Here is a 24260-nt window from a genome sequence, read left to right on the forward strand (position 1 = left end):
CGTTGCGGGGGATGTTGGAGCTTAATTGCAGCCAAGGTTTCGGTTTTATTCAGTCTTTTAAACTTTAATTGAGCTGTGAGAGCTTTGGCAAGATTTATGTCAACGCAAACATCTGAGAATTAATTAATTAAGTGCATGCTACAAATGTTTTTTTTATTTTTGCAGGTGTGTAAACAGGTAGGAAGCTCACTGAGCCCAATATGTCTTTGTTTATAAAGCCACAAGGAGACCGCAAATGTGTCAATTTGTCCTGATTTAAAGACAAGTGAAATGGTGTGTAAAGATGGCGGGATGAGTACCGGGAAGATGGAGGCAGAGGCTGCTGTCGAGGAAGGACGAGTGTAATAAGAATTGACAGTTAAGGATGGAAAAGTGTTAAAGAGGAAAAAGAAGGAGAGTGGAGGGAGGGAGTGATGGAAGCATTGAGGGAGGTATGGATGGAGGGAGAGGATGAATGTGGGGACGGCTGGTTGAGAGACTGATATGAAGTGATACATTGCTTTTTATTGCTTCTGTCAGTCTTTGCCTGCCTCCGGGAATGAGCTGCACTCCCCTCACTGTCACCTCAAACACTTATTGTAACACCCTCTGGGTACTGGAGTCAGATGCTGATATGAATCTCAATTCAGCTCGTGTTAAAGTAAGATATCTAGTGTTAAATGACGCAAAACCTACTCTTGTGGAACGAGCATGAAACCAGAGGACATGATCACCACTTAAAGGGACAGTACACCCAAAAATCAAAACCACATATTTTACCTCTTACCCGCAGTACTATTTATCAGTCTAGATTGTTTGGGTGTGAGTTGCTGAGCGTTGGAGATATCAGCTATTCTCTTGAATATAATGGAACTAGATGGCACTCCACAGACCTTGTTGTGAACACCCAACAGCCTTGTCAACACGTAGAAAGAAGCGGACATTTACTCATGAACAAGAGGCTAGTGCTTAATGACAGTCCGAGATGCAAACCTTAACGGCGCCCTGAGTGGCTGAGCTGTAATGTTAGCTAGCTCAGTGGTGCAAGCTGAGCTCGGAGTAGATGCACGCTTCCTTCTGCACAGTACGTTTGCTGGTGTAGCTTGTTACAATCTGTGGATTATCTTAAGTAACTGGGTCATGACTTCATTGCTGCTGTGTTTTCAATTTTATTTATGGGGCTTCGAGAACCAAAAGCCAAGTGCCATCTACTTCATTTGCATTCAAGAGATCTCTGTGGACGATATTTAAAGAACCAATGAGGGGTGACTGTCCCTTTAAGATGAAAGGGCATTTTAACAAAATGAAAAATCCCAACCCTGACTTTTTTAAAACATTGGTACCAGATTTTACTTTTATCATTATTAAAATATTCCTCAAAAAATATCAGAAACACAGAACTTGTCATACAAAATTGCTCTGTCATCTCAACTCTAATAATACACTTTACTTATACCGTATGTTAGAGATTGCGCTCCAAACACAATTTTAAACCCTGACATTGGCTCCTCTGCATTCCCACTGAGGTCTTAAGTAGTGTTCCATGCACATTTGCTGATGGAAAATGTACTTTGAATTCCATATAAAAACGAGCGTGTAGCCAATGTATGAGTTATATGACCTTGAATAAAGACAAATAAATAATTCTGTGCCAAACACATAGGCAATCAAGTAAAGTAAAGCAAAGAAAACAAGCAAGCAAATTCTCTCTGTGCATGCACCCCAAGCAAAAGAGGGTTAAAGTCATCATGACATTCCTTGTTCAAAGCCCTGAGTATAAATGCATGATTGTTATGTTTTTACAGTGGATTTAATATAAGATTTGCAGAATCTGTATATATTTTTTGTTGTGTTTTATATGAGGGGCTTGCTTGTAAGCACTCAGCTAACACACACTGTAATACATCAAAGTAAGCTTTAGTGAGTGAGCAGTGTGCTTTGCCACATGGTTGGTGATGGATGAACTCTGTGCTGTAGAGATCAGGATGGTCTCTCTGAACATTAAGGCCTCTGCTGTGAGCGCGCCGTATGTTCCCTCACCTCGACACGTGCCACCTGCTGCTATGCTACTTAGTTAAAAGCACTCGGGGCCCTGCAGTCTCTCCCGAGGCTACAGCCTTTCAAATATAAAACCAGCCTGGTGCCTTCTCCTCAATGGAGCTCTGAACTAGTTTAATACCTATTGTTAGAGTAAACCCCAAAGACTTGAGACACTGAGAGATGGAAGGAGATGGAAGAAGGGAAATGAAGGAAATGGAGGGAGAGAAATGGAACGAGGGAAGGGATGAGAAAGACAGGAGAGGGTTACACTTCAACACAGCAGAGGGATTCATTCATTCTTAACAATGTTGCATGTGTGAATGAATTTAAGTGGAAACGGACGACAAATTATACCTGCTGTATTTTTAATCTACGCCTTGATGAAGGGTGCTTCATTCAGCTGTGAAGGCGACTACAAATGGATTTACACTCCGTTATGGGTGGGAGTGAATAGGGTCCAGTTTTGGAAAGGCCCTGCATTTTGTTTTCCACAGTTACCCCAGTTGTTGACTGTCCCAGCATTTCCACTACTGGGGATGGTAACTGCACAGAACTTACACTGACAGTCTTTGGTAAGTGGCAATAGCTACCAACAGCTACTGGGAAAAATAAAAGCGCTATCTGCTTCCGGTTTTGGTTGCGCAATGATTGACGCACTTCCTTTGTGCCGTAAATTCAGCCTTAATTTTCCTGGGAGATCTTACTTGGTGGCAGACAACTTTACATAGTGAAATCGAAGCTTATAAGAAACCAAAATGAACGCTGGTGGTGTCATTGTACCATAGCCACTGCATCCGCTTTTATGTCTGGAACCTCCCATCTACAACGGGCTTGAGACGTACCCTCGTTGAGAACTCGGCTCAGATTCTGGAGTTACTCTCTTATCCTGAAGCCTCCTTAAGGAATCTGATCCCGTATGATCCTCTTGCGACCGCACGCCTTTGCTGACATTGACTCCAGCAGGATTTGAACCCTGGCCATTACATTGGGTAATCAATGTTTATTTAGTAATGATACATTAAAGCGAGAAAAAAAAAACCAACAACCAAAAACGTGTCTATTTCCACTTAAAAATATTAAGTAATAGTGATAAAAATAAATAAACTCAACCAAAATGTATTGAACTGACTAATAACAGAATTATTCACCACAGTAGTCTTTGTGAAATGTGTGTGTGTGTGTACCTGTGTACAGATCTGTTTTGTGTCTGTGTCAACAGAAAGGTATTAATCGTCCATGCCATCATCTCCGCCATTTTCTTTTATTTCAAGCAGTCTCAATTTCCATTACCAAACCCAAAACATGACTGAATTCACTGTCTAAATTGTGGCCAAAATGTTCAGTAAATGAGGTTTTTCCATGCACTCTAATTTAATACAATAACGTAGTCGTTTGAATTTTAGTCTCTCTGTTTTGCTCACTAGGCAATTGTCACATTTTGGGATTAAAAACAACCCATGAACAGCTTATTAGTATTTAAGCACTCTACACTGAAGTCAGTAAAAAGAATGACCAGTATCTTATATTTCTACTGAACAATATGACAAGTGCTGGGTGAAATTCATTAAAGGCTAAAATTCAAATTTTGAAGCTGTTTCTCTATTATCTTACTACCAGAGCTAGCATGGCCAGCAACAGTGCAGGGGGATCTTAGGGAAAGGAATCTCAAACAACAAGGAGAGGACTGTGACATCACAAATATTACAAATGTTATAAGTTGTCACGTATAGCCTGTTAGCCGCAATCCAATTGTTTTATGTGATGACACTGTCCTCTTGTTTTTAATTTTTCAGACAAGTCAGGCAGAAGCGAACGGTTTCCTTTCCTACAAACCTCTAAAGGAAATCGGAGGCTGCATCTCAACACTGAGATGATGATTCCTCTCCCCATGCTCTTATTGACTGAACCGAGAGTTCTCTTGGATTAAACTTAATTAAAAGTTAAAGGCCATAAAACATGTTTAAGGATTTAATGCAGTGAAGACATGCAATATTGCCAGCAGCAGGGGTAGTTATTGGTGGCAAAAGTCCAAGTCTACATTGCAAGATAATATTAATATATATGGCCTAGAGATCTGATTATTATCCGATGGAAGGTGGACAAAAGTGGTGAGGAAGACAATGAGAATAAAATAGTTTACAGTGTTGAGAGGCAGCCACTGAAAAAGGTGCTTACTACAATGCAGGTAGAGAGGAGAGGAAGAGGAAGAACAAAGAAGAGGAAGAGGAGGAGGAGGTGCAGCTCGCTTGCGTGTCTACAAACATGTTTCCAGTAAATCTTTAACTAGTGTTGGACCATGCAGACAGACGCACACGCCTTACGAAGGAAAGCCGCATTTTTCTTCACGGCTCCGCGCAGAGACGGATAACGCCGGCTCTTACCTGGGGATAGAGAGCACGGCTCAGCAACACAGACACACACACACTCATGATACACACAAATAGGCACTGGCAATCAGCACAAATGTGGAAATGCACACATACTGTAAATTCAAACACAAAAACAATCACATGTACTCGTACAGGGTCTGATGACCAGGGCTGGGTATCGTTTAAAGAATTATGATACCAGTATCCTTAAAAAGCACTTCATTTCATACCTTTGTTTTCTACTTCTTTTGATACCCATTATGTGAATGAAAGTATTCAGTTGCGTAAAATGCCACCAAACGCCACAGGTGTGTAGTATATAGCCCTACTTTTGAACATTCGGTGGCATCTTGACAAGCCGTATTGCCTCCTCTAGCAAATACACTGCGTTCGACTCCTCTTGTCACTGGGTTATGCTGGTCAATACCTTAAAGGTGTTGAATACCGCAATGTATCCTGTGATATCACAAATACTTTGGCACATGGTTTGTATGATATTTTGTGAGTTAGCTCCACTACCTAGGTTTGTCACGATAATTACGTTAGTGACTTATCATAGGATATGGAGACATGACTGCAGTCATTTTGCTGACCTTGATATTGCTTGTTGTGTTTAGGCAACATGTGTTTGTTTACGTAAGAATGTCACCATCATTTTAGCCGACATGATGCCAGAATAAACAATAGGGCTTTCCTGACTTATTATAACACTTGGATGGAGCACTTCTGCATTTCTTTTCTCTCCACCCAACCTACTTGTGTGAGTCCAAAGAAATATAAGACAACACTTCAAAGATGTCACAGTGTAGGTTACTGGTAGCCTGCAGCTGCACTTCTGGAGTGGAGGAGGCACGGTCCTGAGAGTTTTAGCTTGCTGACTCTTGGCAATGAGCCTAAAAGTCTGTGGTTAGTAATGTTATTCTCCAATAGCTTCATCCTCCACTCCATAAATCCACCAGCAAACTGGCTGCCTCCCGGACCATCCATCCCAGGGAGTGACTGCAGGACACCAGCTGGATAATGGTGGTAACTGCATAATCCAGGAGCTTCACTAAATTTGTCTATTAGTCCCGAGAGGCATCACTTGGTTTTATTTTTGTTGGACAGTGCTGTATTAAGTCTCAAACGGAGTAATTTTGGGCTACTCCTATACTGGTACTATAATTTTATATGTACTTAATTATATATATATTAGGTTAGGTTTCTGAAAAGAATCATGGTTGGGTGTTATCACTTAATGTAATGTGACAACTTGAAATCCTGTGTTTGTCTGACCCTTGTTGGAGAAGATTCATCCAGGTCATAGTAATCATAAGTGCTATATCGTAGGCAACTGGACTTACTTGAGTTTCTTGAAGACGTTTCACCTCTCATCCAAGAGGCTTCTTTAGTTCTAACGGACTGGTGCAGAGTCGCAGGCTTTAAACCATGTGGAGTTTGTATGGACTTACAGAGTCGTTGAGGTCATATGTGAGCTGAATTTCAGAGTCGTTTAGATCACATGTGAGTCGTTGACCCACCCGGCTATCCTGTGTGTCATTAGGGTTAGATGGGTCCAGGTGTGAATGGGTGGTAAGTCGTGTGTGAAGGGATTCCAAGACTGCACTGTAGGTGGGTGATAAGTGGTGTCGTAGGCCACCAGACAAGGGTAACGGTAGTAGATATATAGCACTTAAGATTGTCTGACCCTTCCACCATCCAGACCTTTTTCCCAATGCAGACTTTGTCGCTCTTTTACTTCATGACCTCACTTCCTTCTTTGCTCATGTCATATACAGCCTCCTGGATCATGATCACGTGGGTTATACACAAATCATAGAGCATTTATTTTTGTTGCTACAAGGACAAACAGTGATTGATAACAGCCCGAACACTGATACCCAGCCCTACTGATGACAAACACAACTCTTTGCAAAGGAACATGATTGCTTCTGCAAAAATTACATTCCCTCTTTACATTCACATCTCATTGCATTACTCTAGCTATTATAATGATCTGAGATGTATTACTAGCGAAACTGGCTTCCCTTTTCTCTCTTGTACCGGTAAGTCTTTCAGTCTGTTTCATTGACAGACTTTGCCACCATATCTGAACTAAAACCTTCTTGTTCTCTACAGTAAGGAAATTACATAACAGAAAGAGTGAGACAAAGGGGATTGATCCATATTCTAGAGAGTGTAATAAGTCAACATTCAAAAACAGGTTGCCATGTTGTTTTCACCAAGCACTACATAGCACAATAAATTTGTCCACCCTATTCTCCTTCCTCTTGGCCAACACAACAGCTATTGTTTTCTGTCCACTTCACCCCGTCCCCTCATACTATTTGCATGATTGTGAGCCTGTACATTCACCAGCGTGCTCCTCCATACTGGGATCATCTTATTGTTGAATTCTGTTCATTTTCTTCCAGTTATTCACACATGATTGTCCGAGCATACTGCAGAATAGTCCAAGAAATATTCTTTGAGTGAGTCAATTTGTACAGTAGCAGAAATAAAACTGCATACAAAGATATGAGGCATGAAATCTAGAAACATCTAGTACGCAAATATATATGCAAATTCACAGCTAGACACACACATGCACTCATATAGGAGATAATCATACAGTTATCCATCTAAATTAACCAGTCACTGCACAAGGATCATTTAAGCTTTGACTAAATAGCAGAGGATAATGACGACTGAAAACCAGCTTCTTAGCCACCACCATATTCAAAAGCACACGCACACGCACACACACACACACACACACACACACACACACACACACACACACACACACACACACACACACCAGCCCTCACAAACAGGTTTCATCATTGAGATGAAAAACACATAGCAGGACATAATATATACACATGTAGGCTGCACATGCAAACAACAGAGATGAGCTGACAACCAGAAAAACACACATTATTTAATAAAAATACTACAGTGTAATACAGTTTTAGGATCATCATTATCACAATGACCAACAGCAAACACAAGAGGCAGCCAATCCAACTCCACTCACTAGTGTCATGCTTTTAATAGGCACTTGATGCTACCATATTTAAATTAACTCTCCGTAGGGGTGGTTTGATGACCTTAACGAAGGCCAGTGGCAATTAAGTTGTCCTATAGTGCAATCTCAGGGTAAAAAGGGCTTCAGTAACCCTGACACTTTTCTCTGCAGCCACATCCTCCAGATGGTCCTGAGGAGTGTTCTTAAAGCTGGGGTGCAAAGTGTTTGTCTCCCACTTCTGGCATTGAGAGTAGCTATTCTTATGGCAGGCCACATTGCCTACCTCTACCTGTAGCACAAGGGCTGCTTACACCAGCTGTGTGGCCGGAGCCTTAGGATTATCCACCATACATTAGCTTCCACCATACTCCTAACTGCTGCTCTGTCCCTATGTTCCCTCCCCCCTCCCTGCCCCCTTTGGCTCTGAATGGTTGACATAAAACACATCACTTCCGGTGTGCCAGCATGGGAAAGTTGCCACGGACAGCAGACACTACAACTCCAGTATACAGGGAAATACAGGGAGCTTTCTCTAGCTGCAATAGGCTTACTCAGCATTGAGTGAACTTATCTGGCAGGGGCTTGAATGTTCATTTCATTCATTTATATGCAAAAGTCCTGCACTCCAGCTTTAAGGAGGCATCGTGACCACAAGCCCTTCAAATTTTGAATTCATTGAGGTTTAGGATATTTCAACCAAAGCAATCACGCTATGAAATGTAATAACAACACAAGCCTGATTACAACCGAATACACACAAAGACACAAAGTCACGAACACCCACGGCACGGAGACGCACACATACCGTCCTGAGAGTCAGCAGAGTGACTGAACCAGGCAACCTTACAGGTCTTCTTACCCAGGTGGGCTGGAGACACTCCTACCACAGACAGCAGTGGCAGGATACCAAAACAAGACGACAGCATGCAAGAACAAGATGGCAGAGGGTGAGAGAGAGAGCATGCAAGACACATGTAGTGTACACACGCATCAAGTTTGCCCCTGAGATGACAGGAAACACACACAAATGTGCAGAGGAAAAGACAACATGTGATACATATACATAAATAAGTAAAGAACTAACACACCATTCAGATCACGCCATATATAAGTCATCACATTTGAGTGTGTGCGCGTGTGTATTTGTGCTGAGCATGAGTGCAGCCTCACAAATGATAACCAATATATTTTAAAGGCTCATGTACGCTCACTCATGCTGTTACTAAAAACAGTGAAACTCAATATAATAAATGACATCTACTACTCTCTGTCTTCATATGAACACGCTATTCATGTCATACATCACTGTTAGGCCCCTGTAGCTCTTCACGTAAAGATGGGATAATAGATAGCCACGTGGAAAGGTGTGTGGTCTCCGTATGAGTGTGTGGTCACTAGCATGACTTGTTCATGTTGTGAAATCCCATCTGCTCTGTGTCCCAGATACCCTCTCTGTCACTCACACACTCTTTATTTCTATTTTCCCTTCCATCTCTTTCTCTGCTATCCTCTCCTCTATTCTCTAAGTCTCCTATCCCTTCTTGGGACGTGTGTGTGTGTGTGCGCGCGTGTGTGTGTGTGTGCACTGGTCTGTGCAAAATGTCCTGGGCAGCAGGGACAAACCGCCCTCATTCATCTTCCCAGAGGAGGCTCCATCCATCGAGGAGAGAGGGAGACGGAGCAATAAGAGAGCATGTGACTTGATTTTCCACCTTCACAAACAGAAGGATCATTGATCTTTCTGATGGAGAACTTCTGATCATATGTATCAATCATTTGTCATCTTAATCTAAAGGCCTGAAGCCCAGTTCAGACCAAAGATTCGCGATGAGGCATGTTGAAACTGTGAACAGTGAAAACAAAAGTAAAACGACCTGAGCTTCAGGTGGATCGTATTCATAATAAATACACCACAATAATTCAAATAACCAGCCCGGATTAATCAGTCAGTGAGTATGTGGGTGTGACATGCGCATACAGCATGCGGCAGCAGTGGCCCAGTGTCCAATACTGACACACTGTGAGGACAGAGACCGACATAAGTGTCAGCAGCCGCAGGGATGTAAATGAAACAGACTCATCACTCAAGGGGGATGGAGGGATGTTGTCAGAGAATGCCACAGTAAATGAACACGCCGTCTGCTCACAGTTTGGGGCCAGCTGACTTCGCTACAAGCGGACTGGCTGTTGAAACAGGTGATGTGTCTTGTGTTCTGGTGACTTGGCAAGCTGAGTTGCAGGTGACACCATCATGAGCTGAGGTGGGCCAGCTCACACCACTGCAACTTTTCTCTGCAACGTTCTAAATTGATTTCATCTTGTTGCAAATCTTTGGTCTGAACTAAGCCTAAGTTCTGCCATTTAATGGACACCTGCAAGCTAGTCCAGGCAGTTAACTCACGCTGCACTGATTCATACACACACGTCATATACCACTCTCTGTATGTCATCTACAAAACACACCCTCCAAATTTGGCAGTCTATTTAAGCTGCAAAGTCTTCCCAGCTCTCCCTTTGCACTGTCTATTCTGCTGCTGCCCTGCCCTAGCCCAACCTCCACCCCAGCATCCACCAGCAAGCTCCGGCTAAAGGGGGCAAATATGTCATCATCACTCCCCAATATCTCATGCAAACATATCTGCTGGGAGCGATCTTTTAGCGTTTACGTTGGACTACCCTGGATCAAGCACTTACACATTCTGTCTTGTCTTCTCTACAGCTAACTGGAGCTTCTTTAGAACTCATACAAAATATCAGCGATGCAGAACTTGAAGGAGAAGAAGCATCTCAATATTCTGATGTGACATTTCACAAAATTGGCCCAACTGGGGGCCACATACTGTATTTGTTTGTTAATGTGCCAGCCACTGCTGATGTGTTTTTGCCACACTGATTGGCCCAGGGGAGCGCAACGCTAACAGGTGAAAACAAGTAGATTTGTTACGGATTAGCCACAGGGGTTTTGTGCCTTATTTTCATGTAAATTGGGTCATTGCTCATTTGACCATGGTAATTCCTTGAGCTCCACTGAAAGATTTGATCATCATTTTTTTTCCTTTCTTTCGTCTTGGCAGTCATCAGTGTTTCTGTGAATGAGCCACAGCGCTCTGTAGAAGATAAGCACACTGTGTGCAGAATGCATGCTCTGCCTCTGCATATTTAGTCTCATCATTCATTCATTCATCATCAATGTGAACAAGCTGAGCTCCAAGCATCTATAAAATAGTGCATACAGTACATACTGTAGTACAGACACACTTTCTGTCCTGTGTCCTGCCTCTTTCTCACCATCCCTCTGGGTATCTTCTCTAAGATCAAACCTCCAGGTCAAAAGAGGCCAGTACTATACTCTCCCACCCCAGGAAACATAGTTCAGTCCTGGGGAAACATGTACCATGTGTGGCTGCCTCTCTCTGGAGGGTGCTAATCTGTGTGTGTACATTTCTGTCAGAGCACAAATACACACGTTCCTAAGGGTGTATACCTACAATATGCGTGTGAGACTTTGCATAAGTGTGTGTGTGTTTGTTGTGTGTATGTGTGTGTGCCCAGAGGCTATTAGCTGCAGTCTGACACATTCCACTAATATCTAAACAGGTTTTAAACCTCAGGAGGGTTCTCAGCCAAAGCAAGCAGACAATATTAACATCCTCTCAGTCTGTCAGTCAGTCACTCTGTCAGTAAGTACGCTGTTCATTCACTGACTGTGAGACACGTGACGGAGGCTGCGGGGAGCTCACTACTTACAGACCAAACCCTAGATCTGACACGAACACACACACACACACACACACACACACACACACAGTTAACCTCACAACTTGTTGTCTGTGCTGAGCACGAAATATCTTCAGATATAAACACAATCAATCCAACCAAGCTGTCTCACACACAATGTTCTTACTGTACGCAAAACACAGGAAATCTTAACTGCCAACACCAACACACGATTCATACAAATCACACGCACACGAGCACAGTCATCCTCAAGGCAAAGTGGGGTAAGTAAATAGATCATCACTTCCTTTTGGTATACACACACACACACACACACACACACACACACTGTAGTACTCACGGTTTCTAGGTTTGTCATCATCCAAGCCCTCCTCTTCATTCTCTGGGTCGATGTCTTCAGCCTGAGTGATCCAGTCTAAATAGCCCTATATTCACACACGCACACACAGACAAAGAACACACTGATTGGTAAGCAGTACTGAGAGCAGTCTCCTTATCAACTAAACTGCAGTCGTCCGACATCAGTTTGGAATTTTATGAATGAAATGTTGCAGCATTCATTGTGTTTCTCAATGTCCCTGCACCCTGCTCTTGTACTGAACACTTTTAAATGATGTAAAGACATATAGTAGTTACAACTACAATATCTTAGTGTGATTTTTAAAAATCTTTTATGAGTTCACACTTGTATTTTAGGTTTCTACTTGAACGTGTTTACATGCTTTAATGTTAAAAAACCCCAACTTTTTTCCGCATACTATCTGTGCCAGAAAACCTGTGTTCTCTTTATTAATGCTCCATTTTAGCTCCTGTCTCTTTGAGGCCCTCTCCCAAAAAAGCCCACTCTGCTCTGATTGGTCAGCGTTTCAGGGTCTGCTGTGTCTACGCTCTTGGCTCCTCTGCACCGTCATTGTAGCCAGGGAATGACTGTAATGACTATATAGCGGCACTTTCTGTTGTGGAAATTCAACATCTAACAATTCAATTCTGTTAGCGTGTAACTACATAAAGCAGTGTAATGACTTTAATGGAGTATAGTGTGCGACACCCCTCCCACTGTCTTGGAGGATGTTCCAGCCAACCTCATCAGGCAGTTGGCTGACATGGGAGGGTTGTTGCCTTGATTGAGCTCACCTTGGCCTTGAAGGCTATAAAAGCTGCCTCATGTTTTCACGCAATCAGTGATTACTTTTTACATACATTTACCCCATTATTTGAAACTTTAGCCACATTTATTATGAAAATCTGACATTGTAACACTGTATATATGACAAAAAATAAGGAAAAACATCATAGGGCCTCCTTAATGACTGTCTCTTTCATTTCTTTTTTTATCCTATCTGTCAAAATGTAACTTTCAAAAGTGCTTTTTATATGAAGTTTCCTTTGCTTTCTGTGCTCACTGCCTTACACCGAAAGAATTTTGTTTTTACCTCGCTTTGACATTTATCTAAATCACCTTTTTGCAAGCCTGGCCTTTATATACAGTGAATCTTAGTGGCAGGTGATGACTGTTACATCAAACACAGACAGAACAGCCTACCTTGAGGTCCTCCTCCAGCTGCTGTTTTTCTCTGAGTTTCTGGAAGTCACCACGTGCCTTGGCCTTCTCTCTTTCCTTGGAAAACTCTCTGGGAGGGGGGAGCAGGATGGAGGGATTGGGGGGGGGGGGGGGTAGGTCATTGAGGGGTGATAGAGAGAAGGCAGAAACAGAGGGAGGGAAAACAGAATCTGAAAATCTAGACTGAAAACAAATCGTGTGACAATACTGTGATAGCACAGAATAGCTTCAGAACAGGAAGGAAGGAAAACCTGCTGAAGAGAGAAAAAAAATGTAAAGTGAGAAGAGAAAGTTCTGCCAAGGAGGCAAGGTGTTAATATGTAAATACAGATGAAAGCACACACAAGCAGACACGTAGGAGCTGGATTCACATCTCAAACAATTCACTATATCCAGATATGTTTTTAAGCATCCAACAGATACTTAGCATTCATTTTATATGTTGGTCAACATGATAACTTCTCCTTTACAGTATATGAAGACTATATGAAACGAGCTGCGCTGGCACTTACTGGATTTTATAAAATCACCTACACCATCAAACATTTCCAAATTGAATTGAATGATTAGAACTGATGATTCTAATCATTAAGCCTGATGCGAAGGTGGGAGCGTGAACTGAGACACCCCTACTGACTGACCAAATGTGATTTAGTCATAATGGGGCTAAGTTTTGTAATTCATGTGGATTAGTCATCTAATTGTTGCTGTCCCAGGGCAACAGGTCTCCTGGTGCCTCCAAGCCTGCTGGGAGTTGTAGTTTCACCAGCCCACCCCTGGGTCTCCTCCCAGTTGCAGTGTGCTTGGTACAGACCCAGAGGGAGGGACAGAGAGGGCATCCCTCACCAGCTGTACTGCCTCAGCTTGCTCCTGTCAAAGTGGAGGAGAGGCGGCTCTGCACCGAGGTCGTCCCGCATCACTGAGCTCCTCACCTTTTGTCTGCTACCTCATTCTTTCGGTCACCACCCAGAGGTTTTGACCAAAGGTCATAATGGAGATTTAAAGGCCTCAGCTTTTCATATAATGTTTGCAATTCTTCATTTGGGGGGAAAAAAAAGGATTGAAGTGTGTAAATGTAGAATTAACATGTATGTCACAGGGTATGTGTGGGTCTGGTCCTCTCCTCTTGCATCCCCTGAGAATATTCCTACTGATTATACACCTGTCCAGTCATGAAGAGGAGATAGGTGATTGGCATACTGGCGGGCTGGGGGCTCTTTTGCAGGGTTGGTTTCCTACTTAACAGGTGTGTAAATGAGAGGAAGCAAGAAGTCAAACAAAGAGACGGTGTGTGGCTAGTTGGAGCACTGATAGAGTAACTGCGCTGAGGACAGAGCAGCAGAGCAGCAGAGCAGCAGGGGAGACACCTGACTGAGAGAGCAGCCTGACTGAGTAACGACCCGCAGCAACAGCGGCTCCACAGCAGATTGTCGTGGAGTGCACCTGAGGATGACAGAGACAGACGAGAGAGGATGCGCTGCGGGATAATTGGAGAGGTGAAGCTAAGTACCTCTCATCATTCTGCATGATTCCAGTCATGCTAGACCTCAAGACAGCCTCAGCCTTGGCTTTGCTGTGGCCAGGTGATCCTCTTTGTTCATAAGTTTGGAGTGTTCATTGATTTGATTTACATTAATAATTAGCGACCCATTGCATTAAGAGAAGAGAACAGGCTGTGGCCTTGCTGTCCGTGTAATGCCTATCTGATGGGCATTAGCAGCCACTTTACTGTTTTGAACAGAGTGCTCCTTACTGAACAACAAGATAAAAATACTAAACAGGGTTTCAACCTGTTACATGTACTTACCATTTAATTCCTAACACCCCTAAAGTCACTTTTAAGGAGCGATCTATCTTTCTTTACTTTATTCTTATAATACAGTATGATGCCTGCTTTTTTCAAGGACATATGCAAAGATGATTTAAGACAACTAAAATCAATGTTAGGAGAGTGTGAAATATTGAAATATTATGATGAAACCTGGTGAAATTACTTCCAGGTGTCAGGACGAAAGAAAGAATTAAGGAACATCTGATTAAACGCTGCACTTGGGGAAGGTCAAAGTCAGGTTGGAGCCAAAGGATTCATCTGGATGAGAGCTGACAGGAGCTGGGAGGCTTGGGAACATCTGCGGCTAAAAAGTGTACAAATCCAGATTTAAAGGTCCATTGACAAGTAAACTTTGCTGTCGTGAATATTCTAAATGAGCAAATATCAGTGCGGCCTGTGGAGTTCCCTGCTTGTCAGTTATCTTGTACCTTGTCATTTCGGGTTTGGAAATTACAGCATCACCAGCTGCAAGATTTTTCACAGAATAGTCAACTATAAAAACCACAAGTCCACACTCTGCTTCATTGTAGACTAAACGTCAATCTGCGGTTTGAGCGTGGTGCAGTAATGAATCAAAGGGAATGCATTTACAGGAGATATGCAGCTGGGAGCGCTGTGGGTAGGTGCTGTCGATAAGTCATAACTATGAGTTCAGATCATCCTCTCATGGCCGAAGATGGATGTAACTTGGTTTGTTGTTGAATGTAGATTTTACTGAACAGTCATTTTCTATGTTATGCCGTTTTAAAGGCATGCTATGCAGAATTTTTCTAAAAAACTATGTCTGCCAATGCATAGACTCACACAGAAGTAATTCCTCTAAACCATCACGATGCCGTTGTATTTTTCTACAGACACTCTGCCTCAGCCAACACACGCCAACACCAAATTTGGGGTTGGTTTTTGTCAATCCTGTATAGGAAATACCTTTATATAAACAGAATTGAAGGTATCCAAAGAGGGAAAGACTCCCTCCATCCCCGCAAGAAAGCAGTCATGTTGTTTCTGCAGTCAAACAGTATCTCCAGCTAAATCAAGCCTGCTGGGGTTTTAGTCCAGTCAGATTACGGCTAATTTATCAACAGCCTCTCAGAGCCAGTTAAGGACACTGCTCCTCCATGTACCCCCAGGTGGGTCCCACCTACATTAGTTAACCCTCTGCTGGCTATATTAGAGACCATTTGATGATTGTTATTGAGTGGAAAAAACAAAAAAATATTGCCTGTGATTGATCGACTATTGACTACTTTTTGTGAGTAGTCCATGAATAGTCAACTTATAGCCTGCGGGCCTCATCTGGTCTGCAACAGGGTGCCAGGTGACCCGCCAAACATTTTCTAATTCATGATTTGAAAACAATGATTAATAGTGGGATTTTTGTTTGTACCTCAAATGCAAATAAGGTGCCAGGGTGCATAACAAAGCATCGAAATGGAGCTTATTTACAAGGAAAAAAAGTGCCAAAGGAGGATCCTCAGGAGCCCCATCCGATGTCCGGGCTAAGCCTCAAATGTCCTGAAATCCTAGAGATGCCCCTGTGTACATCTGACCTGTGTGGGGCTGCTGCTACTGAATTTGCTTGTTTATTATTTTTATCTGATAAATATCATTAATGTTTATTTATTAACTGCCCCCTTGCCTGCTGCCATTTTACAAAAGTGGCGCCTGTGCAAAGAAAGTTGAGTATCCCTAGAAACTACTAAAATGCAGCAATTTTGAATGCCCTACCAGCTGCATATGCAATCTGTTTTTTTAATAATGTTCAATGAAGTGGGATATTTTGCAGCTATGAAAGTCTGGAAAAAAGTTTCAGACTTGTCTGAAAGTTCTTCTGATATTATGCAATCGACACATAGATTTTAATTAAACAGGTCCCCTGGAGAGCAAGACCAGGATCCATAATAAAACCATAGACTGTCATGTGCCATTTCATTGATTTTTACAGTCAGTCTATAGCCTGGAACAGAATTAGAGTGTGTGTGTGTGTGTGTGTGTGTGTGTGAGACAGATAGAGAAAGAGAGCTCTGTGAAATTTAGAGGAATGATGGAACAAATCACAAAGTCGCGCGCGCACGCACGCACGCACGCACGCACGCACACACACACACACACACACACACACACACACACACACACAGATCAATGAGCATTAGGACAAACTGCTACTGTCTCCCTTGTCAGAACATTAGCAGGAGACCCAATCCTATTGATCTGTGTTTGTGTGTGCCATCGTGTGTGAGTGTGGCTGTGGGTGCAAAACTCTAAGGCATCACTCTCATTTTCTTCATTCCCATCATCTCATTTTTCTGTCCTATATCACCATTAAATTCTGTTTCTTCCTCACTTTCTGTTCCTTTTTCTTCCTCTCTCCATTCTCCTTCAAGACAGCCTCTGTGCCTATTCTTACATTTACATATTACAGCAAGTCCAGACAAACACAGTCACACCCGATGTTTCTGTCTCTACATCCGTCACTCTCCTTCTTCCTGTTTAGCCATTAGTTATTATGCCAATCTGAGACCCACACACACTCCATGGAGGAAGCAGTTGGTAAAAGGTCAGGCTGTGTAGTGTGTTGACAGCATCATTAGTCAGAAGTCAGACAAAGAGTCAGACAGCCAAACCCCCCAAGCTGTTTGGAACAGATAGACCTCTATTATTTTTCCCACAATGCTGCTGTCACATCGCTGCGGGTATCAAGAGTCAGATTCGGGTCAGTCAGTCAGGGGTGGAGCACCTCACTCCTCTTAAACCTGATCCCTACCCAAGTTCATCATGACCTATGGCATGTGAAGAGCCCAGCAGAAAGAGTAGAGGATAATGTGAAACTTTTCACACATGAGCTGTGACGTTTTTATACAACAAAACAAACCTGTAGTTAATTACGAAGATAATAATAACAATAACCATATGCTTTAAGACCTGTATGTAACATTTAGAGCATATCTATAATTTAGAGTCTGGAGCAGGATTGCCTGCACATGGTTCTCAACATGGAGGTGGCTGAGTTGGCTAGTAGCTAACAGTGCTAGCAGCTAACAATGCTAATAGCGTGAACAATCCAACAGCGCTGACAGAGCTAACAGGCGATTAGCTAGCCAAATGTCAAAAATATGGCTTTAGCTTTACATATCAAATCTGTACATGTGAAATGGTTTCAATACTTACTTAAAGCTGTATCAATACTATTAATACAACTTTCTTACTCTGTCTTCTCTCTGACAGCAAGATGACAAACACATTGTTGAAGCACCCTACAGCTCTCACTCCCTCACAGTGCTATCTTTTCTTCATTTGTCTCATTCGCTGCGGTTGAATATACAGTGTTGTGGCACAGTTTTGTTTCTCTACTTGCTTTTTATTGCTTTTTGAATGTGTGACAATCTCAGAAGATTTTGAATGTGTGCACTACCACAAGAACAACATTGTTTTCATTAATGTAATTAAGTTTTAACTACTGTTAATGTTTACAGTCTTTCTGCTGTACTCTGCAACAAAGCAAGAAAAGAAAAGTCGCTGTTGTCATGTTATAGCCTTGTTATTTTTCTACTTTTGTACAAATGTTATATCGTATGACCTCAATGTAAATTTTTGGAGAAGTTAAGCATGTTAGTGCAGGGCTGTCAGAGCCTTATATCTGTCCTATGTACAATAGTCCTACACACAAACAATGCCTGGAGGAAGATCAGCTCTGCGCTCAGGATTTCAGGTAAATGAGCTATGATACGGTGCTTATTAAGGCTGCTCAGCAACCTCAGACACAACCTGCCGCTGCACTCTTGAAAGCTGTCACAGAAAAGGTACAAGAGTAGGACCCAGAGCTCAACCTCCTGTTTTCCAGGCGGTTAAAGACGTTGCATGTGTATGGCCCCTTATTCAGTCTACGTTTTAACAGTACTTGTTAAATTTAAACACCATCTACTGTCAAAAGCAGGAAGGCGACAGGAAAAAAAGAGTTCCCTTTGCCAAAAACAAACGGTCAAGTTCTCTCAGAACAACAGCATGAAGGCATGAAGTAGAAAGAGGGAGGAGTTAGTCTCAAGTGACCTTTAACCTTGCCCTTACCCGCTCAATACCCCCAGAACCAAGTTTAGCACAAAGAAGGATCCGATGATGATTAAGGTGACAAAATACACCCAGGGCCACGTGTACCCTACTGCATCATTCACCTGGGTGGAGAGATGGAGGCATGGAGGAGTGGGACCAAGGAAATAGGGGGAAGGTAAAGACGGAGGGGGGAAGAGCAAGACGAGTGGTGAAGGCAGAGATGAAGGCAAGAAAGGAGTAATAAGGAATGTTAGGAGGGAAGGGAGGAGGGGAGGAGGGAAGGAGTTAGATCCTTAGTGAAAGTTCCCAACAGATGGAACTGCTTGCTGCTGCAGGATCCCTGCTGAGATTATGGTGCATTCATAGTATTTGTCAGTGTCACTTAGTGGGTTACATGGCAACTTATCTGACCAGCTCTACTTATTGTGGATTGGAAAATTCTAAGATATATTGTTTGATTAGGAGACATATCATAAGTTGGCCATGTAAAACTGTGATAATGACAGAAGGCTATGAATGAGCCACACACACACAAAAACCCCTCCTCTTAGAGTTGGCTGTTAGTGTGAAGAAGCTGAGCGCATGTAAGGGAAGGTTTCAAGTTTAAAAACAGTTTGATTCACTTTAGTTCCACTCCAATCAGCTCATTTCAGGCTTAATCACTGTGGAGAGAAGGCATTTTAATTAGACAGTTGAACAGACTGTGCAGCAAGACTCCCATGGATTGGACATCATGACTGTTCTCATGACAACTTATTTGTCTCTCTGGCAAAGTACATGCAATTTAATTATATAAAGCTAATTTATGTTTAGTTCTATAGTTGTTATAACTGAAATGTTTTGATGTGTAACTCATTATTATCATCATTATTACTATTATTGTCATTTTTTTTGTTATGGTTGTGATAATTATCATGCTGTTCTTAACTCTGATGATCACATTATTTATATCTGGTGACTGGTATATCTGTAATGCTTTTATGCACACTCACAAAAACCGATGTTCCCAATCCAGTGCAGCCTTTCATCCTATAATTTCCATTTTTAATGCCATGCTTCCTCCAGACTTCACTCTGTCCTCAGAATAACCTTTTTTTTTGCCTGTTGTGTTTTCCCTGTTGTGCAAGTTTTTTTTAGGTTCCACCTCCATCGCTGACCTGAGGGGTGAATTATTAATACCCCAGTGTGTCCCTACGGGCCGGGTGGTGCTTGTACTAAAACAGCGTGACTTGGCAGAGCGGGGTAAAACAGCACCCAGCTCGCCTGCCCAAGCGGCATTTATTGAAACAAAATATACACACACGGACACAGGCAGCACGTGCCTCTGCACAAATATGCACATGCTGTCAAACGCAAACAGTGTAAGCAGGTGTGTGCTTATCTGCACACGAGAAAATCATGTATGTAAACCGACACACATGGATATACACAAGACGGATCTTTAAATGTAGTGCTTTGAGCTTCGCTAAAGGAAATCTACATAAGATATCCAAAAGAAAGAAGTTGGTAGTGATGCACCGATTTTTAAACTCTGGACAGCTACTGATGTATAAAAAAAATTGGCGAATAGCTGATACCAATGTTTTATTTGGTCTTGTCATTTACTTTGTTTTTTGTGTTGTTTATTGCCCCTTTTTGCTTTTTAGTCTGTGCAAAAAAAAAAAAAAAAAAAAAATTGGCCACTACCATCACTGAGCATCATTTTATTTGCTGTTAGGCCAGTCAACAAGGATAATACCTGCCGATACTGATGTGTGGCCGATAAATCGGTGCATCCCTCATTGCTTTATATGTAATTAGACCTAAGCCTGTTAAAAAAGAGTCCAGCAAGTGTGGATGGCTTGTGTGTGTGTGTGTGTGTGTGTGTGTGTGTGTGTGTGTGTGTGCCTGCCCATCACAGACAGGATGTGGCACCATGTGGCCCCTTGAGGTCAACTGACATGAACAGAGGGGTCGTCACTGCTTCTCCTGTATGCATATGTGCGTGTGTGTGTGTGTGTGTGTGTGTGTGTGTGTGTGAGAAAGAGAGTGCATGTGTGTGTTTCTCTCAGGCTTGTGACCAAGGATTGATTGAGTGGAACAGAAAGGAGAGAGAGCGGGAGATTTTGCTCAGTTCAGTGATCGCGAAGTTCATCTTTCCTCGACTGCACAGGACTATGAACTTCAAAAGATGTCAAGTTCTACACTGCTATGTAAAGTCAACTTGCCCTAAAAATAATAATAGAAATGACAGGAACAATACTACTAATAATGCTAATAATCTTGTGCTTTTTTTATACTGGCAAACCATGGATTATTTCAATCACATTCCACTATTCAGTGGTTCACTGGATCCTTAGTTGCACTTTAAATGTCCAGTCGAGGGAGTCTTGTTACATGGTCATTCATCACATCTAAAAACACGACAAACTGTACGGCCACATCACAGACAACACATATACAGACATTTGTACACACACGACAACAGCACAACCTCTTACCCGCTCAACACCCCCAGAACGAGATTGAGAACGAAAAAGGAGCCGAAGATGACGAGAGAGACAAAATAGACCCATGGCAGCTCATAGCCCATAGCATCCTGCATCTGAGAGAGAGAAAAGACATAGGAGAGAGGGAGAAGGAGACGAAGGGGGGAGGATAAGAGGGGTGAAGACAATGGGGGAGGAAGAGGACATGTGGGAGAAAACAGTTTGAGAAGGTTGACACAGGACGAAGAAATGAATGAGAGGGGGCAGCCGAGGTAAAGGACAGGAAGTGTGTTAGAGAGAAGGTGACAGGAAGGAAAGAAGAAAAGAGCAGTGCATGTTAAAAAGAGCAGTAGAAAGACCTGGCAAAGCAAGAGTGGCATTGCTGTATGATTAAGTATGTGTGTATAACCTGACACTCCACAATTAAAGCTCCTCTCCAGACATGTTTTAAAGCATGTATAAATATTCTCCTATAATTAATAATTTGTTTGATATCGTTTTCCCACATAAAAAGTACAAAAAAGGAGGGTGGAAGGAGATCTATTCTTTCTCCATCATTGAAAAATTCTAGATCTAGCTTCCACCCCGCTTGTGTAAGGTTAACAAGTGAAAGAGCAGTGCACATCAAGAGGTGCACTACTCGTATGTTGAACAGTGAGGGTACAACATATAAGAGAGAAATCTTGATTATGACAACTTGACATTAATCAAAGTGACATTACCAGAAGTTGTCTTTGTCATGACAAGTTGGGATATCCTGGGATGTCCTGACAACTTAACATAAAAACATTTTCTGGTAATGTCATCCTGGTTAATCTCAAGCTGTCATTATAAGGACATCCCAAACAAATTTAATGTCAACTTCTGGTAATGTCACTTTGATTAATGTCAAGTTGTCATAATCAAGACAACCCAAACAATGTCAACTTGTCATTACAAAAACCGAATGACACTTAATGACAGCAGTCATAAACGTTTATGACATGTACATAATGTCCATGACAGGTTCATGACTGTGTCATGTCACAGTTACGTATGACAGTGTCATGTCACTCTTATGTAGATACCTTCAAGTAAAGTCTTACCACATCTTTTATTGGGTTATGTATTTTGTTAGCTTGTAGACTAACGGGCTGACAGTGATTGTGAATATAATCATATCTGCTTCAGTGAGGTTTCTGGTAGAAAGTGGAAGGAAGCTCCAGGCTCTGGTCTACATCCAAAAACTGCACACGCTAACATGTTTGCTGTCAAAAATTTCACCATGCTAATGCTAACTCACACACTCTGCTGAAGGTCTCAGGTTTTCTAGTCAATGTTGGGTCAAAGTTTGTTCCCCTGTCGATATGTATTTTCGTTATTAGACAGAAATTGGCTTGAAGCCTCGATTTTAGATAAGTGCACAGACATCGCCCCCTTCAATAGAGGAATGTGAAACACCTCTCAAGTGACAAACTGCTCAGATACAAGTCAGTATAGCCAAGGTCAGACATTTTAGGGGACACAGACATAAGAAAACCCATTCTGGGAGGAGGGGGGCTTTAAATTAGCTCTTATTTAAAGCATGTTTACACAGTTACACATCCCTTGAGGAAACTTTTCTTGGAAAGGTGGATGTGCCTTTACGGGAAACACATTTAGATGCTGTGACTCTACATTTGTCCATATAAACCAATTATATTCTGTTTTAGAGGATTTACAGCATGTGACACTTAAAAATCCAAGTGGAATCAATAAAGATGACTTGTTTCAGGAAATTCAGTTGCAGGGAAATGTGCCACACACCCATCTGGATATTGTATTAAGGGTTGCTTGAACAGAGACAGATCTTTTTTGGGGCTGATGTAAATGGGAGATGATGTGGACAAGATGACGTCTAAGCAGTTTAGTATCCGAGGACCCCATGAGAACAGAAATGTCAGATTAATTATCTGCATGTAAATTCAACTGATGAGCCTTTAAAAGACAATATTAAGAAACAATTTAGTGTGAAGTTGAATACTCCCAATTCTGTCAACTTAAGAGCTGTCACTGTAACATGGAGACATGTTGGACAGAGAGAGACAAAAAGGGAGATAAAGGAAAAGAGGAGAGACAGAGGGTTTGTTCGCTACGACAGCAGCAGATGTTGGATGTCATTAATCTATATTCACAAAAATCGGAGACAATGAAACTATGGAAATGCATGGCTGAAACCTAATGAAAGGCTCAGCCCTGTCTAAATGTTTTTCTATAATCATTTGTACCCCAAACAAATAGATCCCATTCATTATAACGAAAGCCAGCTACACAAGTGCTCTCATAAGAAGCGGACTGTGCAATGTAATTGTTGTTTTGTTTATGTGTGTGTAGGAAGTTGCAACAGAGAGGAAAGTTGCAGGAGGGGTGTAGAGCTAGTAAGCTCCCTGCTCCTTGTGTATACATGCACTCAAAGACAAACAACTCACACACACAGAGCCACACACACATATATGCCAGCTGGTATGTATAGTAGGATCCCACACCCACACAAAATTGAATAATTTACTGTAGACAGTCCATTTTGTCACCTAACTGAGATAAGGTTAGATGAAAATGTCAACTTTCCATTAAACTTCTTCACCAGTGTAACAGTTCAGTTCATTACATTTCTTAAAGGTCTAGTGTGTAGGATTTAGAGGCATTTACCCAAGTGTGTAGGAGAACTTCAGTGGCCAGCTCAAAAATGCGAAAACAAATGGCCCTGTCTCGAGCCAGTGTTTGATTTGTTCATTTTGGGCTACTTTAGAACAACACGACTAACTCAGTTGAAGAGCATCTGCTCCGTATGTACATATAAATGGCTCACTTTAAGGTAATGACAAAACAATGATTCTTATTTTCAGTGATTATAAACTAATTTAAACTTAGTAATGAGTATCACACAAAATGTCTGCAAATAGATGCCCCAAAATCCTGCACATTGGACCTTTAAGATGGTTAGTAATCTGATACAGCGGAAACCTCTTATTGTGATCACGTCTGTCTGGGTGAAATTGATCACTGTAAAAAGATGATTATGATAATTATTATTATAACCACTTTTTTTTTTTTAAATTTCTCATGCAGATTATCATCTAATTGACTTCTGCATTTTAATTCAATGAATATAAAGTAATGAAACAGGCAGCTTTGCTATTTACTAAGTTTTATTGACTGTCTCAAAACACAGTCCACTTGATGATGGCGGCTTCAACTA

The 24260-nt window shown here is 41.9% G+C and overlaps 1 protein-coding gene across 2 annotated transcripts in view; it reads right to left on the reverse strand.

The window, feature by feature from the left end:
- cacna1c (calcium channel, voltage-dependent, L type, alpha 1C subunit) overlaps positions 1–24260 on the reverse strand; it is a 284841-nt gene that overhangs the window by 77213 nt on the left and 183368 nt on the right. Inside the window, exons 8-10 of one of the 2 annotated variants that reach the window (XM_049567500.1) lie at positions 18594–18697; positions 12680–12767; positions 11477–11561 (exon numbers count right to left, since the gene is read on the reverse strand). In XM_049567500.1, coding sequence (XP_049423457.1) covers positions 11477–11561; positions 12680–12767; positions 18594–18697 — 277 coding nt within the window. Of the gene's footprint in view, positions 1–11476; positions 11562–12679; positions 12768–18593; positions 18698–21055; positions 21160–24260 lie in introns of both variants that reach the window. The other variant, XM_049567501.1, reaches the window with a different exon arrangement.

Source organism: Epinephelus fuscoguttatus, linkage group LG22 (genome assembly GCF_011397635.1).
Source record: "Epinephelus fuscoguttatus linkage group LG22, E.fuscoguttatus.final_Chr_v1".
NCBI classification, from domain to species: domain Eukaryota; kingdom Metazoa; phylum Chordata; class Actinopteri; order Perciformes; family Serranidae; genus Epinephelus; species Epinephelus fuscoguttatus.